This window comes from Symphalangus syndactylus, chromosome 21 (assembly GCF_028878055.3).
Source record: "Symphalangus syndactylus isolate Jambi chromosome 21, NHGRI_mSymSyn1-v2.1_pri, whole genome shotgun sequence".
NCBI lineage: Eukaryota > Metazoa > Chordata > Mammalia > Primates > Hylobatidae > Symphalangus > Symphalangus syndactylus.
In genome coordinates this window covers 63999942-64019765 of record NC_072443.2, presented here as the reverse complement: position 1 = coordinate 64019765, position 19824 = coordinate 63999942, and the positions used below count along the sequence as shown (strand labels likewise).

Below are 19824 nucleotides of genomic sequence, written 5' to 3'. Positions count from 1 at the left end.
AAGGAAAGCGCTTTCTCACTCTGTGATTCAGTGAGATTGGAGGCTTGCCAATCTACTGCCCAAAATCATCTCCCCTACTGCTCAAATTTACCTCGTAGGTCAGCTCACATCTTACTCTTCTGGAGACACTGGGTTACAGAAAAAAAAAGGTCTGGTGCAGTGAATGAAAGTAAGTCAGGCCTTATGAGGAGGATTAAAAAAACAAAAACTTAGCTCTGATCATCGACAGATTTATCTTACTCGTTCAGCCCTTTCTAAATAAGCTTACAAGGTTTGCTTTTCCATCATGAGCATTTAAGCAAGTGACCAACACTACAACCCAGTGAGAGCTGCTTGTCCTCATCCTAGTTACAAGCACACACACTTTACTACGTACTCAACAGGCACCTTCAGAGCTTAGCAATGACCCACCTCTGTCTTCATACCTAATGTGTTTGGAGGTTCTCAAGTGACAAGGGGCCCTGTATCTGAAAATGCAAATTACAAAAATAAGCTCAAACGCCCTCCCTCACCTGAACTCAGTATCTTAAAATGAGGCACATGTCCCAGGTTGCTGGCTCATCAACACCAGCCTAAATTGACCTCAAAGCCTTTTAAAAAAAAAAAAGTAGGGGGGGAATATCAGATTACATATTAGACTTATAAACTTGTAAGGAGCAAAGAAAGCTGTGAAATTCGAATGGAGCTCAATCACATTTTTCAAACATTTATCTAAAACACATATTAAAAAGTGGCTCAATTCACCTATATATGATCTGAAAGCAAGTCTTGTTTTACCTCACTGTTTCCCCCACGTTTTTCTACATTAGTTTTAAGAGAAAGAAAACATAAGCCAGGACAGTTTAATTTTTCTTGCACTGCTGCTCACAAGAGAGGACAGAGTGAGGCCCACCCATAAACATGAAGTGCAGACAGGAACTAAAAGGCAACTTGCATTAAAAAGGAAGATGAGGGCTGGATTCCTTTGTCTTCAATGCCTCTAGCTTCATCAGCCTCCCTTAAGTGGGCAGACCCCCGTTTCCTTCCCTTTCTCACCATCTCTATCTCTTCTGCATTCTCTACCCTCTTTGTTTTGTGAACCCTCAACTTCTCAGCTTACCCTCACTCCTTCCCTTGTTCTTATATATTCAAGAGACATGTAAGCAAGCACTCAAACATACACAAACCTGCTAAAATGTCTGGAACAAGAATTCCAAGTTCCACTCATCACAAAGCTGCTTGTGGAAGTCTACTCCACCGTTTGCTTCCAGGATGTCTGAGAAAAACACACCTCATCTGCATTCCCCGGATCCTCCATATGGGAGTGTACACCCCTGTGTGTAAAGAATCAGTTCACCACCTCCATTTTTTATGAACATTCAGAACAAAGGGCTCCTTTCTTGAATGCTACTCTGATCCCATGAATTCAAAAATGTTTAAGGAAGCTCTATCTCCACACCAGCACCTAAGGAGATGGAGACTTTTAGAATAGAATTTTAAATGTTCTCATTGAGCCCTCCATTCTAGAAATGGCTATAAGTAAATGAAACTCAGAAGTGTCTGGAGCCTACTGAGCTCTACCTAGCAACACTGTGTGTTCCTTGGCACACAAGACAGAAGCTCAAGGCAGACCCAGCACTTCCTCAGATACCATCTTGTCCCATTTTCCTTAAGATAAGGTGTCCTGGTCCATGGGCCTATTATTTGGGGTCAATCCTCAGCAGGAGAATGGTTGGATGTTACAGGGAGAGGAAGGTGACATGTGTGGTTTGGATTTTTCACCCAAACCCTTTTCAACGAGCCTTAGAGAAATACAGGAGCCTGTTGAAACATTACTTACTGCCTGTTGAATATTGGTCTTCACTTGCTCACTCAACATGCCTTCAAAGACAAAGGAGTCGCCAAACTTCTCAGCCTATAAGGAAGGTAGGAAATAAAAATCCAGAAATGGTTGTAGTAATGTGTTCCATGTGTGCCATTTTCTCTCCACACTATTAAAGTGATTCCTCTTGTCCAACTGAACTTGAGTCTTTCTTATGACTTCCCAGAGGACTCAGAAATGACCTAAAAGTCTCTGGCTTCCTCTTAAAACAAGTTTGTGTCACTTACAGAGACAATTTTCATTTAAGACTCACTTAGCTGATAAGAATGCAGACTGAACAAGATTAGCTTTTGAGAACGTGACTGTTCCTGAAGGAAATACATTTCCCCAAGTATCACAGATGACTCTGGGAAACAGTATTCTGTACATGTGAGATTACATAATCAAGCTTTGTCCTTTGTCCTGAATCTAGCTAAACGAATTAAATGGCACTGTTTGCTCATATTCTGACACATTCTAGTTCCACTAAGGGGTCAAATGTGCTTACAAATCTCAACTGGCCAATTCAAGCACCAAATGGAAATCTGTATTTTAATGATTTTATTTAACATTAGTGTCTCAATTCTTCATCCACCTGATTATTTTTGTTGCATGTAACCCTATTCTGAAAACTAGGTCATTTGTCCCTTGGTAACCATGACTCTCCTCCCACATTTCTGAGTGTTCTTATTCATCTCCTAAAATACGTGGGCTCTTGTTTCAGCCACCAAAACACTGTTGCTCCCCAGAGCTCTGCCCTTGGCTCTCTGCACTTCTACTACACCAGTGGTTCTCAGGCTTTGTGCAGTTGAGATTATGTAATCAGCTGGTTAAAACTACATACTGCTGCTCCCCAACACCAGAGATTCTCATTCTGGGGGTCTAAGGTAAGGTCAAGGAGTCTGTATGTGTAAATAGCACACAGCTAGTTGTTCTAATACAAGTAGTTCAAGAGATGCACTTTGAGATACACTGATCGATTCTTGTTGATGGACAACCTTCAATCTCATCAAATTAACTATAGCCAGTACTCCAAACGACTCTCAAATCTCTACCTCTAGTGCTGTCCTGTTCTTACTAGATGAAATTAACTGAGTACTGGATCCTTATATTGCAGATCTTACAAGCATCTCCAACTCCTTTTCCGGAGTGGAGGCTACCATCTTTTCTTCACCCCTAATCTTCTTCCTGCATTCCCTTGTGACACTGCCATGATTAACTACCTAAGCTATTTATTTATTCAACAAACATGTATCAAACACCTACCATGTGCCCAGTTTGGGGCTAAATTAGGGGATATAAGGTCAATATCAGATAGCCATGGCCCCTATCCTTATTGTGCTGAAGTGTGGGAGCACAGAAAAAAATCAAGCCAAACAACGAATGGAGGAAAATAATTATAACTTTACTACACCTTGTAAGGTAGAGTGTCATGAAAAACTTTGAGAAAGTGACATTTAAGCTGAGATGACTCAAGAGTGAGAAGGAGCCAACCATGTACAAGGGAGATAAGCAAGAGGACTGCGAATTCCAAACAGAGAGAAAATACGGGCCAAGCTCTTGAGGTGGGAAAGAATGTTGAGTTTTCAAGGAATAGAAACAAAACCAGCAGTGCTAGAACATAGTATATAAGAGGAGCATGATATAAAGTGAAGCTGGAGAGATGGGAAAAGAGTTCCATTAAAAAAAAATAGACCATTTTGTCCAAGGCAGTTCTTGGTCCTTTTTGAGCTCCTTGGCAGTGTGGTGAAGCTTAAGAACCCCCTTCTCAGGATAAAATGTTTAAATGCATAAAATAAAACCACTAAAAAAAAATAAAATAAAATAAATAGTATTATGAAGAAAAGTCATTATATCAAAATATTAATAAACAAATTAGTGCTATAGTATTAAATATGCTCTTCATTAATATATTAAATAAGATCTAGTGGCAGGTCTCATAATTATCATATTTCAAAGTGGGGATGAATGCAAACAATATTTCAAGATCTCTGCAACAACAAAAATATGATAAAAGTCTGGGATTTCTACCGGTAACAAAGTTAGAGGTACTGCTACTACTGCTGTGGTTTGTTGTTTGCATCATAATTGAAGGAAATACTACATTTTGGCTTGAGGGTAGTAAATAACCAGATATATTAGGTTACTGCAAAAGTAATCGCGGTCTTTGCCATTAAAAGTAATGACAAAAACCGTAATTACTTTTGTACCAACTTATAACTTTTCCCTATCCATGTTTTTAGATGCCCTAAATTCTGCTTATTCTATCTAATCTTCATGGAGAACCCTGGTTCTTTAGAAGTCTTCTAACTTCAGTAAACTATTGAGGAACCTGAGCTGAGAGTATCTCTGTGAAACCAAAAGGAAAAGGACTTCTGCTTATTACAAATGTGTACAAAAACGGTTTTTTTTTTTGAGACAGAGTCTCGCTCTGTCACCCAGGCTGGAGTGCAGTGGCCCGACCTCGGTTCACTGCAACCTCCGCCTCCCGGGTTCACGCCATTCTCCTGCCTCAGCCTCCCAAGTAGCTGGGACTACGGGTGCTCGCCACCATGCTCGGCTAATTTGTTGTACTTTTAGTAGAGACAGGGTTTCACCATGTTAGCCAGGATGGTCTCGATCGCCTGACCTCGTGATCCGCCTGCCTCGGCCTCCCGAGGTGCTGGGATTACAGGTGTGAGCCACTGCGCCTGGCCCAAAAAAGGTTTCTAACCACTTTGTATATTTGAGAAAATTCCAAAGAAATGTGACAATGCAAAACCAAATTTGAAAGTTGTTTTACTTTAAACATTCACTCTCAAATTATTCATTTAGTAATAATTTACAAAAAGACATTTGGGGTCTTAAAAAAAAAAAAGAATAGGGACCCCACGAACTGAAGACAAAAGTAAAGGTTTTTTGTGAGAGAAAACTGGAAAGCATATAAAATAAGTATATTTCAGAAACTGACATAAACATTCATAGACTAGAAAGCTTTCCTCTTCCTATTCCCATTTAGGACAACATCCACTTTCAGAACCTTGCTTTGTGATTCAGTGACCACCAGATGATGTCTGGAACTGCCACAGCACAGCATGTGTGAGTTGTCAAGGTGTTGGAATAAAGTCATGAAAATGAAAAGCTGCACTTCTGCATTTATCACTTAAAAAATATGAAATGCTTCTGGAAAAAAACAAACTGCGATTTACTGAGAAGAAAAGTGGTCTTACTTTACATACCATCTGTTATCTCAAAAAGCTTTAGTGGACAGTGGTATTCTCTGACACATTAAGCATTAACACAATATAGCATAATAGTTATAGCACATGTTCTGAGGTCAAACTGGCCAGGCTGGAATCCCAGCTCTACCACCAACTAGCTGTGTGATGTGGGGCAAATAACTTTTCTAATCCTCAGTATGCTACCTGAAAAATAACCTGCCTCATGGGGTTGCTGTGAGAAATTAAGATGAAATATATACAATAAAATGCTTCACACAGTTCTACCACAGAATGCGGTAAAAGTGGTCAGTCAATCTTAGCTGCTATTAAAGCATTCTTAAAAGTTCTGGAAAAGAACAAGTTCTCCCTCCTTTCCCCAATCCCATTACCTCTGTCAAATAGCCAGTTGAGTTCACAAACTTCTCAAATTCAGCATTACTGACTTCATAGGCATCCATGTAAAAGGCATCAATAGTAACTCTCCTCGCAGGTGCTTCCCCATCCTGCTTTATCTGAGGATCATCTGTGCCCATTGTAAATACTCCAGCAGGGATGGGGACCATCTACAATGAAAGGTGAAACACAGGAAGTCATGCATCACAGGCAAGGTGTACCTGCGTAGGGGTAAAGTTCCTAGCACCCAGGAAGCATGCAATAGTTAGTAAATCTTCACCCCAGCAATAACTGTAAAATTAGGAAAAAATCTCTCTATACCCCAAAGAAGGTGAATCACACATCTCAAAAAGAAGTGAAAATTCTTTAAGAAGGTAATCTCCTTAATCAAACCACTACTTGATACAAATCTGTACCTGCATTGGAAACAGGTCTAGAATAACAGTCACCAAGCTGCTAATGGCTAGAACGCAGAGGTAGGGAGAATATTCCATTTTCTTTTTTTTTTTTTTTTTTGAGACAGGTTCTCACTCTTTTGCCCAGGCTGGGGTGCAGTGGCATGATCAGGGCTCACTACAGCATTGACTTTCCAGACTCAAGAGATCCCCCCACCTCAGTCTCTCAAACAGCTGGAGTACAGACATGTACCACCATGCCCAACTAATTTTTTTTTTTTTTTAAGACAGAGTCTTGCTCTGTCGCCCAGGCTGGAGTACAGTGGCATGATCATGGCTCACTGCAACCGCCACCTCCCGGGTCCAAGTGATTCTCCTGCCTCAGCCTCCTGAGTAGCTGGGATTACAGGCACCCACCACCATGCCCGGCTAATTTTTGTATTTTTAGCAAAGACAGGGTTTCACCAAGTTGGCCAGGCTGGTCTTGAACTCCTGACCTCAGGTGATCCACCCACCTCGGCCTCCCAAAGTGCTAGGATTACAGGCGTGATCCACCGCGCCTGGCCAGGCTAATTTTTTTTTTAAGTGATGAGGTCTCACTATGTTGCCAAGGTTGGTCTCCAACTCCTGTGCTCAAGTGATCCTCCCACCTCGGCCTTCCAAACTGCTGGGATTATGAGCCATCATGCCCAGCCGCACTTTTTTCTTTATACATTTTTTATTCGCATATGCTTTTGTTTCTTTTGAATTATTTTTAAAAGCACATGTAAAAATGCAACCTATAATATCTTTAAATAACCACTGCATGAATTTTGGCCTCCAACAATCATGAAAAAGGCTTACCTCACTAAAATAGAAAGTTTTAAAGTTTACTAAGGGGCTATGTTTGTATAATTCCTTATAAAAACCCTAATTGCAATTACTTTGTTCCTATCTACCTTCCCACATGAACTCTAAACTCCAAGAAGACAGCAACTGGGGCTGCCTTATTCACAGCTCTATTCCCAACACTGAGCACAGGATCTGAGGATCACACTGAAAATTTTCAGTTAAAAAATGCAGGTCCATGCTCAACATCATGAGTCATTAGGGAAATGCAAATCAAAACTATAATGAGGTTCCACTTCATGATCACTAGCATGGCTATAACAAAAAAGACACAATAACAAGTGCTGATGAGGATGTGAAGAAATTGAAACCCTCATATATTGCTGGTAGGAATGTAAAATAGTTCAGCTGCTTTGGAAAACAGTCTGGCAGTTTCTCAAAAAGCTAAACAAAGAATTATATGACCCTGCAGTTCTCCTAGGTATATACCCAAGAGAAATAAAAACATATGTCCATGTAAAAACTTGTACAAAAACATTCATAGTAGCATTATTCATAATAGCCAAAAAGCAGAAACAATCCAAATGTATATCAGCTGATGAATAAGTAAACAAAATTTGGTATATCTATAAAATGGAATAATATTCAGACATAAATACTGGTTCATGCTACAACATGCGTGAACCTTGAAAATACTATACTAAGTGAAAGAATCCAATCACAAAGGGCCACATATTGTATAAATCTATTCATATGAAATGTCCAGAATAGGCAAATCCAAAGAGACACAAAGTAGATTAGTGGTTGCCAGAGGCTAGGGGGAGGCAGGAATGGGGAATGATTGCTAACGGGCATAGAGTTTCTTCTTGAGATGATGAAGTATTCTGGAATTAGGCAGTGATAGTTGTAACACCTCATAACTATACTAAAAACCACTGAATTGTACATGTTAAAAGAGTGTATTGCATGCTATATGAATTATATCTCAACTTTTTTCAAAAACCACAGGCCTTCAACCATACTATCTGTCAGAAATACACTCTTTACAGACACAATGTCTTATTTTCAAATCATTTGAGTGAGTCAATTAATCAACTCCTCAGCAGCTTAGGAATTGTCAAGTCCCTCATCTATAAACAAGGGTTCAATATCACAGAATAAAATGGATCATAAGAAACTACTTATAAACAATTATATATCTACAAATTTGATAACTTTGAAAAAAATGGATAAATTCCTAGAAACATACAGCCTACCAAGACTGAATCAAGAAGAAGTAGAAAATCTGAACAGACTGATAACAAATAAGGAAATTGAATAAATAATTGTAAAAATTGGCCAGGCGCAGTGGCTCATGCCTGTAATCCTAGCACTTTGGGAAGCCGAGGCAGGTGGATCACCTGAGGTCAAGAGTTTCAGGCCAGCCTGGCCAACATGGTGAAACCCCGTCTCTACTAAAAATACAAAAAATTAGCCGGGTGTGGTGGCACGCGCCTGTAATCCCAGCTACTTGGGAGGCTGAGGCAGGAGAATCACTGGAACCCAGGAGGCGGAGGTTGCAGTGAGCTGAGATTGCGCCACTGTACTGCAGCCTGGGCGACACAACAAGACTCCGTTTCAAATAATAATAATAATAATAATAATCTCCCATCAAGAAAAGCCCAGAACCAGATGGCTTCATGGCAGAATTCTAATTTAAAGAAGAACTAATACCAATCCTTCTCAAATTATTCCAAAAAATTGAAGAAGAGGAAACACTTCCACACTCATTTTATGATACCAGCATTACACTCACACCAAAGCCAGACAAGAATACTACTAGAAGAAAAAAAAAATACAGGCCAATATCCCTAATGAACATAGATGCAAACATTCTAACAAAAGTGAATTCAATAGCACATTAAAGGGATCATATACCAAAATTAAGTGGGGTTTATCCCTAGGATCAAAGGATGGTTCAACATATGCAAACCTACAAATGTGATACACCATGTTAGCAGAATGAAGGACAAAACCAAATGTTCACCTCAATATATGCAAAGGCATTGATAAAATTCAACATCTTTTCATGAGAAAAACTCTTGACAAGTTAGGCATTGAAGGAATGTACCTTAACATAAGTCATATATGAAAAGCCCACAGCTAACATTATACTCAATGGGGAAAAATTGAAAGCTTTTCCTCTTAGATTCAGAACAAGCCAAGAATGCATACTCTTGCCACTTCTATTCCATATAATACCGGACGTCCTAGACAGAGCAATTAGGCAGGAGAAAGAAATAAACAGCATCCAAGCTGGAAACAAAGACGTTATGTTGTCCCTGATTGTAGATGCCATATTTTGTTTTGTTTTGTTTTGTTTTTTTGAGACGGAGTCTTACTCTGTTGCCCAGGCTGGAGTGCAGTGGCACAATCTCGGCTCACTGCAAACTCTGCCTCCCGGGCTCATGCCATTCTCCCACCTCAGCCTCCTGAGTAGCTGGGAGTATGGACACCCGCCACCACACCAGGCTAATATATATATATATTTTTTTATATTTTCAGTAGAGACAGGGTTTCACCGTGTTAGCCAGGATGGTCTCAATCTCCTGACCTCAGGTGATCCACCCACCTCAGCCTCCCAAAGTGCTGGGATTACAGGCATGAGCTACCACACCCAGCCAGCATTTCTTTATACTAATGACAAACTATCTGAAAAAGATATTAAGAAATTAATCCCAGGCCGGGATTCAATGTAATTTCTATCAAATGTAATTCCTATCAAAATTCCAATGTCATTTTTCAAGGAAATAGAAAAAAAATCCTAAAATTTGTACAGAACCACAAAAGACCCCAAAGAGCTAAAGCAATTTTGAGCAAAAAGAACAAAGGTGGAGTACCACACTACCTGACTTCAAAATGTACTACAAACCTAATCAAGTGGCATGGTACTGGAATAAAAGCTAACACAAAAACCAATGGAACAGGATAGAGAGCCCAGAAATAATCTCATGCATTTACCACCATCTGATTTTCAACAAAGGCACCAAGAACACACAATGGAGAAAGGACAATCTTTCAATAAACGGTATTAGGAAAACTGAATATCCACATGTAGAAGAAAGAAATTACACCCTTATCTCACAGCATATACAAAAATCAACTCAAACTGTATTAAAGACTTAAATGTATGGTCTGAAACTGTAAAACTACTAGAAGAAAACATTGGGAAAAGAAGCTCCATGACACAGGCCTGGCAAAGATTTCTTGGACTTGACCCCAAAAGTATAGGCAACAAGAGCAAAAATAAACAAATCAGATTGTATCAAACCAAAAGGCTTCTGTATGGCAAAGGAAACAACAGAGTGAAGAGATATCCCAGAATGAGTGAAAATCTTTGCAAACCATGCATCTTATATGGGGTTAATATTCAAAATATATAAGGAATTCAACTCAATAGCAAGAAAACAAAGAACCCAATATAAAAATGGGCAAAAGACCAAATAGACATTGCTCAAAAGACATATAAATGGCCAACAGATGTAAGAAAAAATGCTCTTCACAACCAATCACCAGGAAAATGCAAATTAAAACCACAATGGGCTATCTCCTTACACCTGTTAGAATAGCTGTCATCAAAAAGATGAAAGATAACGAGGGCTGGAGAAGGTGTAGAGAAAAAGGAACTCTACCGCTGTTGGTGAGAATGTAAATTAATACAGTGATTATGGAAAACAATATGGAGGTTCCTCAGAAATCTGCAAACAGAATTACCATATGATCCAGCTATCCCACTTCTGGGTATATGGCCAAAGGAAATAAAACCAGTATGCTGAAAAAATATCTACACTCCCAAATTCATGGCAGCATTATTCACAATAGCTAAGATACAGAAGCAACCTAGATGTCCCTTATCATATAAATGGATAAAGAAAATGTTATATATATACGTCAGAATACTTTTTAGCCTTAAAAAGAAAACTCGGCCAGGTGCGGAAGCTCACGCCTGTAATCCCAGCACTTTGGGAGGCCGAGGCAAGGGGATCATGAGGTCAGGAGATCAAGACCATCCTAGCTAACATGGTGAAACCCCGTCTCCGCTAAAAATACAAAAAATTAGACAGGTGTGGTGGCGGGCGCCTGTAGTCCCAGCTACTCGGGAGGCTGAGGCAGGAGAATGGCGTGAACCTGGGAGGCGGAGCTTGCAGTGAGCCGAGATGGCGCCACTGCACTCCAGCCTGGGCAACAGAGCTAGACTCCGTCTCAAAAGAAAAACAAAGAAGAAAACTCTGTCATTTATGACAGCATGGATGAACCTAGCGGACAGTATGCTATGTGAAATGAGCCAAGCACAAAATGACAAATGCCTTGATGATCTCACTCATATGTGAAATCTAAAAAAGTTGAACTAATTGAAGTAGAATGGTGGTTATCAGAGGCTGGGGGAAAGGGGAAGATGGGAAAAGGAAAGATGTTGATCAGACAGTACAAAATTTCAGTTAGATAGAAGAAATAAGCTTTAGCGATGTATTGCACAGAGTGGTGACTATAAGAAGTAATGCATTATATATTTCGCAATTATTAAAAAATAGATTTCACATGTTTCCACCACACACAAAAAATATAAGTATGTCAGCTGATGGATTTGTTAATTAGCTTGATTTACTCATTCCACAATGTAAACATATATCAAAACATCACGTTATACCCTACAAATTATTATAAAATTACTTGTCAATTAAAAATAAAATTTTAAAAAACAAGAGCTCAAATTAGAAAGCAGAAAAAAAGAAGTCAAGGAGAGATGACTAGTTGGAAAAAAAAGAGAATCGCTTAGCAATAAGGGCAGAAGCATCAGAAAAATAACATCAGAAGAAACAGAAATTAGGAATCCACAATCATTGATTCTACTTTCTATTTCTACTGACTTTCCTTGCTGGTGACTGCTTTGATTCTATGCATACACTTCCCAATAAAAATGGTGCTGTTTTCATTTATGATAAATTAGTAATAAATGTGTTTTTATTTGTCTAATATATTACTACTATCCCAAGAAATCAACCTTGACTACTCGCGTCCCCTACTCCCAACATTACACAGGCCACCTAGTCTCACTCGATCTCCTAAATATGTATCTCTCTAATCTCTCCCTCTTTTCTATCCCCAGATAACTGCAGAACCCTTGTAATTGGTGTTCCTGTCTTCAGTCTCCTTTCACATCCCCACCTGCTTCCAAGTCATATATCTTCCGTTCAACAATTCATTCAACAAATATTTAAGCCCCCACTAATCCTTCTGAAAATGTTAGTCTACTATACCCAACGCAATTTTCCAACTGAAAAGGGCTGGAAACAATCTAAACGTCCATCAATAGTAGGCTCATTTTAAGTAAATTGTGGGCCTTCAATAAAATGGAAAATTAAGCAGCCATAGGAAAGAAAAAAGAAGAGGGGGATATAAAAGGATGCTTTTGATATATTGATATGGAAAGATCTCACCATGATGAGCTACAAGAACAAAGCAAGGTACACAAACGGTAAGTATGGTATGCTGTCATTAGCGTGAAAGTAGGTTGAGGGATACAGGTTCACATATTTTTGTATTTACTTATATTTGCAGAACATAGCTCTGAGGAAATATATAAGAAATGCATGCAGTGGTTGTCTGAGGGGAAGGCTACAGGGTAAATGAAAAATTGTTCACTATATACACTTCTATATGTTTTTAAATTTTTAAACCATGTAAATATACTATCTGTTTAAAAAAATAAAGTGTCAATCTGACCATATTACTTTCCTACTTAAAATTGTCAGGAATTCCTATCGCCTTTCAGAATAACATATATAAACATCAGAGCTCATCTCTCACACTCTCTCTTGCCCTGTGTTTCACCTGCATTTCCATAAACCACTTTGTCTCTTTGTAAATATTGTCATGGTTCAAGGATCACCTCCTCCAGGAGGCCTTTCCTGCCTGCATATCCCTCTAGCTCATGTGCCTTCATGCACAGAGTGTGTGTGTGTGTGTGTGTGTGTGTGTGCGCGTATTTTTTTTTTTTTAAGAGATGGAGTCCCACTCTGTCACCCCACGCTGGAGTGCAGAGGCGTGATCACAGCTCACAGCACCCTTGATCTCCTGGGCTCAAGCAATTCTCCCACCTCAGCCTCTATGCAGCTGGCACTACAGGTGAACACCAACACACCCAGCTAATTTTTTTTTAGTACACATGAGGTCTTGTTATGTTGCCCAGGCTGGTCTCCAACTTCTGAGTTCAAGTGATACTCCTGCCTCAGCCTCCCAAAGTGCTGGGCTTACAGGAATGAGCCACTGCACCCCACCCAAAGTATCTTAATTCTGTGTTTTCATCTTCCTTAGAACCTAGGCTCTTTGAGGACCAGAAATGAATCTTTTATTTCTATATCCCCAGTGCCTAGCATGGTGCATGGTCCACAGCAGACACAAAAAATCTTTACTAATTGAATGAGGTCATGACTGTAATGAGGAATTTCTCATTTGAATTATGCATAATTATAAAAATGCTATTTAATTTATAACAGTTCCAGCCATGCAATCATGACCCACTGTGGACTACTGGCAGAGTTTTTTTTTTTTTTTCCTTCTTTCATTAACCATCAGAGATAGCCAGTGCTGAATAAGCCAAGTTTCCATTCTGGAGACTATAGATGAAAATAGCCTGGATCACTCTAAGTGGAACATAATTTCTCATTTATACTAATGAAATAAAGTTTTCTGTCCTACAAATGTCAAATGTCATTCAAGTGAAAACCAGAGAATCAAGTGTATCACTCTGTAGGATCCAAAGCCACATAAAAAGGACCATTTTAGTCAACTCTTCACTGAAGGTTTAAATTCAAACAATCCATATCTCCTCCAATCTGAAGGTGAGATAAACCCTTCCCGGCCACACCACAGCTTCTGCCACTGCCACTCAAGCCAGAAGTATAAGTCAAGTCAAGAATGACTCTATTATTAATTGGAATAACAGAAGCATATGTGGGCTACACACTTAGGCCATGTGCAGTGGGCATTGCTATTTTGGTCCATCCAGCACCCAATCCCTCTACTTCTTGTAAAATACTGAAGTTCCTTTCCAAAACCATTTCTTAAGCTTTCTAAGTGGCCCAGGGGTACTGGATGACTCTATCCTACTTCCCACCCCTCACCAAGCCTGGCCAACCATAGCATTCTTTTGACCACAGAGATGTAATTAGGGATAGGCCCAAGACCCAATCAAAGTTCATCTTTGAACTTTTGCTGGAGATACCAGGAAAGAACTTTTTCTCTTCTAGTTATCTTATCAGTAGAAGAAGGGACATTACCTGACAATGGAACAGATTATGCAGAAGAGCCAAGAGATACCCAAAGAGAAAGGCCTTAGAGATGCTGCCTGAGGCCCTGTATCCAGGTGTGTCTGGGGCCATATTTACTCTTGAACTTTCCAACTAGGGGAGCTATAAATGTCCCTTCCAGCTTTTTCCTGCTTAAGCCAGTCTTGTGTTTTTTTCACTTGCTACCTTAACATTTTTGTCTTGTACACAAAAATAGAATCAGCTCATACATAATTTTTTGTGTAACTTCTTCTCCTTTTCCTTCTTTCCTCTCCTCAACCCTGACATTAAAAGCTAAAGGCTCTTGTTCTGAGTCCCCACTAATAAAAAATAAAATAAAATAAAATAAAATAAAATAAGCTAAAGGCTCATGAAAAAGCTGGGTGAATAAGAGAAGCATGCTCTCTGGATCTGTCCACAAACTCCTGCCTTATCTATCTATACATGGCTTATTTATCTATACCATTCTGTCACCTTCCTGCCTCTACAGACAGACACTAATCATAGACGAAATGACATTCAAAGTTTCTTGCAGTTCTGAGCTATATGATTCCTTTAAGCCTCAGTTGCCTCATCTCTAAAGTGGGAGACAACCTCTCTCACAGGATTCTTAGGAGGATGAATACAGTAAAAGAACACTTTACAAATGTTTCTTAAAAAAGTATGTGACCTTCTCTATTCCCAAGGCAGTTTCTCAACATTGTATCCACCAAAAAAGGAAACACAGGTCATTCAAGAAATTATTACAGTACGCCTAAAATGTATAAGGCACGTGGGGGATATATAGATTAAAACATCTAAAAATGTTTCCAGTGTAGAATATCAGACAACTACAAAACTAGCCCTACATTAGCGGTGGCTCACGCCTGTAATCCCAGCACTTTGGGAGGCAGGAGCAGGTGGATCACGAAGTCAAAAGATCGAGACCATCCTGGCCAACACGGTAAAACCCCGTCTCTACTAAAAATACAAAAATTGGCCAGGTGTGGTGGCGGGTGCCTGTAGTCCCAGCTACTTGGGAGGCTGAGGCAGGAGAATTACTTGAACCCAGGAGGCAGAGGTTGCAATGAGCTGAGATTGCGCCACTGCACTCTAGCCTGGGCGACAGAGCGAGACTCCGTCTCAAAAACAAAAACAAACAAAAAAAAACACTAGCACTATATTAAAGAAAATATACAAGTTGTCATCAAACAACAACAAAATAAGCTATGGGAACTGAGAGGATAGAAAAACTACTTCTTTGTAGGAGGTGGAAAGGTTTCATGGAAGAGACTGCATTCAATTGTGCCTCGTTGCCCAGGGAAGCATTACCAGTCAGAAACCTCCTCAGAAAGGAAATCAAGACTGACTTTATCATAGTACAGACATGCCACCCACAATCTTAGCATCCCATGATCCTAAATGCCTTTCAAATAACTCTTCTAAAAGATAAAAGCAGACTAAAACATTTTGCTTCCTTGTTACAAAATCATAAGCCATGCAGAAAACTGTTACAATAATTTTCTCAATGAGAATAGTATTTTTATAACCAGAAGGAATACACATCAAATTTTTAAATGTGTATATTGTTTCCCAGACAATTCTAATTGCCATCGCTTTCCAGTGAAACTGAAAATTTCTTGAGGGCAAAGCCCAGTGTTATTTCTCTGTGTCCCTCACCTTGCCACACACACTCATTGTATGAATATACAAAAACAAAAAAAGACTCATCTAAAAAGTGTTACATTAAAAAGTGTGAACATGTCACTCCCAGATCTTAAATCACTTATGTTTCCCAGCACACACCATGCATTTCCACAATGTGCCATGTGTTGATACTATTCTCCTTCTTGGAATGTCCTTGAATCTGGAATTCCATTCCCAGCTCCTAAAAATATTTCCTCCAAGGCCTAGCTCAAATGTGACCTTTTTTTTTTGAGGCACTACTTGAGTTGTCCATGAAGAATGAATTCTTTCTTCCTCTCCAGGTACTCTGGACATATTCCTCCTATAGTATTCTCACTATAGAAAAATGATGCTTACGTGTGTGTGTGTGTGTGTGTGTGTGTGTGTGAGAGAGAGAGAGAGAGAGAGAGAGAAACACCTACCAGAGTGTAAATGCCACGCGGGTAGCGTATGGGTCTTTTTCTGTATGCCCAGCACATAGGATGAATCTTATACAACAAGTGTTATATAGTAATGTGCCAAATAAACATTTGTTTAATTAAACCAAATAAACAGAAAACAAACAGGGAAAAAAAGGCAGAACCACCACTATGATCATTTACTTCTCCTGAAATATTGGAGTTCCTGAATTCAGAATAAATGGCAAAGTGTCAGAATTAGACCAAAGTCATCTGCACATGAACTAAAACATTTGAAACCAAGGAAAATAGATTAAGAACAGCCTCCTATGACGTCATTGTCTTGATAACAAGACTACTTCAGGTTCAGTCATTAAGTTGAGCCCTTGAAGGCTTGAAGGTATATTCTCATCAACCACTAATTTGTTAATAAATTGAGATGCCCCTAAGCATTGTAGAAAGCAGACTATAAGAACTGGCCAAAGATGGCCCATATAGCATCCAGTCAAGACACAAAACCACTCTATAGGGATGAAAAATGTACATCTTGTAAATGTAATCCAAAAGATTCTAACATCCACATCCCATTCTGGAACCCACAGGAAAATAGAATGTTTAAAAATGAAAAATGTTCAGTGCTTGCCAGAGGAATCTAGATAAAATTTTGAGACAGACCAATGTATATATGCAAATGAGATGGCTGCCCTATTAAAAAATAGATAAACAGATGTAAGGATTTCTCCTTAGAAAGAGGGAGAGATTGGCCTGGCGCGGTGGCTCACGTCTGTAATCCCAGCACGCTGGGCGGCCAAGGCAAGCGGATCACAAGGTCAGGAGATTGAGACCATCCGGGCCAACATGGTGAAACCCCATCTCTATTAAAAATACAAAAATTAGCTGGGTATGGTGGCGTGTGCCTGTAATCCCAGCTACTTGGGAGGCTGAGGCAGGAAGGAGAATTGTTTGAACCCAGGAGGTGGAGACTGCAGTGAGTGGAGATCGCGCCACTGCACTCCAGCCTGGTGACAGAGCGAGACTCCGTCTAAAAAAAAAAAAAAGAAAGAAAAGAAAAATGAAAAAAGAGGGAGAGATTATCAATTACCAGGCAAGTTAGGAATTAATATCAAGTATGGCCAATACACACTAAAGCAGTAATCAGGAGTCTTCAACACACAAAAGATAAACAATACTGCAGGGCATGCTCTAAGGGGTAACAGGAAAAAAATTAAAGGCCAAATTTACACAGGATGGAAAAACAATAAGCCCAGGTATCAACCTCCTACACACTACACCCGAGAGACTAAATCATGGTCCTGACCCCACCACCCTCACAGTCCAGTTGGGGAGAGATATCAGCAGAAAAACATCTTTAATAATCATTATGTCAGAGTAAACACATACTACTGAGGCAGGATACGGAAATACTGAAGGGGAGAGAAAGAGAGGAGGTCAGGTAACACCTGCTGTGGATGTTACCTCTCACCTAAGTCCTAAATATTGGTCAGGATTAACCCAAAGGAAAGAAAAATAGAATGGGAAAAGGGTAGTGTCTGCTAAGTAAACAAGAAGGAGCACTAGTTTAAGAGTCAGGAGATCTGACTTCTAGTCCCATAAGTTGTTTTGACAACACATCAATATGCAAAATACCGGGCAGACAGAATGAAGTAACAGTTCTTTCTTTCTTTTTTTTTTTTTTTTCGAGACGGAGTCTTGCTCTTTCACCCAGGCTGGAGTGCAGTGGCACGATCTCGGCTCACTGCAACCTCCGCCTCCCGGGTTCCAGCAATTATCCTGCCTCAGCCTCCCAAGTAGCTGGGATTACAGGCGCCGGCCACCACGCCCGGCTAATTTTTGTATTTTTAGTAGAGACGAGGTTTCACCATGTTGGCCAGGCTGGTCTCGAACTCCTGACCTCGTGATCCGCTCGCTTCGGCCTCCCAAAGTGCTGAGATTACAGGCATGTGAGCCACAGTGCCCGGCCAGTAAGTTATTTATATATCCTGGCACCTAACACATACAGGCGCTAAGCAAAACAGATAAATAATAGTAATAAAACAACTACAGTTTGCTTAGTCCTTCCTATGTGCTAAAGTGCTAAGAATAGCAGGATAAACAATACAAGCCCTTGTCCTCGAGCAGAGTGTACTCGAGGAGACTACAGATAAGTGTACAACCCTGTTGAAGACACTGAGACCCAGGATCCTAATTTATTCTGTTAATAAGAGAGGAAATGGTGATTTAAACCATAATTTGATTGCCTTAAAATTATGAGATCCTCATCAAGAGACTAGGTTGGAGGGAGGAAGAAATGGGGGATAAAGAAGTAATAATAACCCTCAAACCAAACTCCCTAATGGTCAATTAAAGGGAGTCTTCCGGTGAGGCACGGAGAAGGAACTCCTCATACGGGATCAGCAGGTTCTCGATTTGGGGTGTGGTTATAACCTTTACTTCCCTTCCTACTAGTCCTTTGCTTTGCTTACTCCAACCCAGTCCGGGAACCGAGCAGCTCCCACCCGCCTCGGAGGAATCGATGGAGCACCTTTGAGTGCGCGAGTTGCCGTTTTCCGGGTACCGGGCCCGGAGCGTTAGCCTCCCGCGAGTATCGGTGAGCGGCTGCCGAACTGCCATGGGCGCCAGGCCGCTGGGGCGTGCCGCAGCCGCAAGAACCCGCAAGGGACCCCGCGCCCGCACCGGTCCTGGCCTCCTCGCTCCCTACCGCTCCACACAGCAGCGAGAGCAGCAGAAGCAAGAGGACGAGACCCGGCTCAGGGCAGCGTCCACAAACCAGCCCTAGTGCGGGCGCAGCCATGTTGTACCGCGGGCCATGTGACCCGGTTGGTCACGTGGCTGAGCCCTCCTTAAAGGGGCAGAATTTTGAGCTGACTTACGAAGTGGCCAGGAGAGTTGCTCTTCACCTTTCTTCAGGTACTTCTTTGGCGCTCCTGCTTGTCTGTGCTGACGTCAAAACGCAGCAAAACACAAAGCTCTACAAAACTCAAGGCCTTTATGATTTCTTGGTTAAAAAATGACAATCAAATTTGTTGGGCATTTGCTAAGTGCCAGAGTGCTATGCTAAGCACTTCGCTTTTAAAAATCTCATTTAATCCTCTCAAAGAGCCAGTAATATTGGGTTCACAGAACAGTGAAGTGACTTGCCCAAGATCATGACAAATAAATATCAAAAGCAAAATTTAAATGCAGGGAATCGAACTTTAAACCCAGAGTTTTAACCATTATCTTGTACTGCAGACAATTAAATAAGTTCCTCCTAACAAGAAATAGAGAGGAAGATGAACATGTGGAATGATACTTCGCCAAGGGATACAGTTAAGGAAATCCAGACTGTGGGATTTGTAAAACAATGGTTCTCGAAGTGTCGTTCCTGAGCGCAGTATGGGCATCACCTGGGAACGTGTTATACATGCAATACGGAGGCAGGGCGTGGTGGCTCACGCCTGCAATCCCAGCACTTGGGGAGGCCAAGGCGGGCGGATCATGAGGTCAGGAGATCAGACCATCCTTGCTAACACAGTGAAACCCGTCTCTACTAAAAATACAAAAAAGTAGCCAGGCATGGTGGGGCGCGCTTGTAGTCCCCAGCTACTCGGGAGGCCAAGGCAGGAGAATCACTTGAACCTGGTAGGCAGAGGTTTCAGTGAGCCACTGCACTCCAGCCTGGGCGACAGAGCAAGACTCTGTCTCAAAAAAAAAAACAAAAACAGAAATACAATACAGAATCAGAATCCCTGGGGACTGGACACAGCAATCCTGGGT

General features: G+C 40.7%; 1 protein-coding gene across 3 annotated transcripts in view; it reads right to left on the bottom strand.

The window, feature by feature from the left end:
- Window positions 1–18910, bottom strand: part of SUMF1 (sulfatase modifying factor 1) — a 101138-nt gene extending 82228 nt beyond the window's left edge. The window contains exons 1-3 of one of the 3 annotated variants that reach the window (XM_055260381.2): window positions 18590–18910; window positions 5430–5603; window positions 1820–1894 (exon numbers count right to left, since the gene is read on the bottom strand). In XM_055260381.2, coding sequence (XP_055116356.1) covers window positions 1820–1894; window positions 5430–5603; window positions 18590–18859 — 519 coding nt within the window. In that variant the 5' untranslated portion in view covers window positions 18860–18910. The remainder of the gene's footprint in view (window positions 1–1819; window positions 1895–5429; window positions 5604–18589) is intronic. The other 2 variants (XM_055260382.2, XM_055260383.2) reach the window with 2 other exon arrangements.
- Between the last annotated feature and the right edge of the window lie 914 nt (window positions 18911–19824).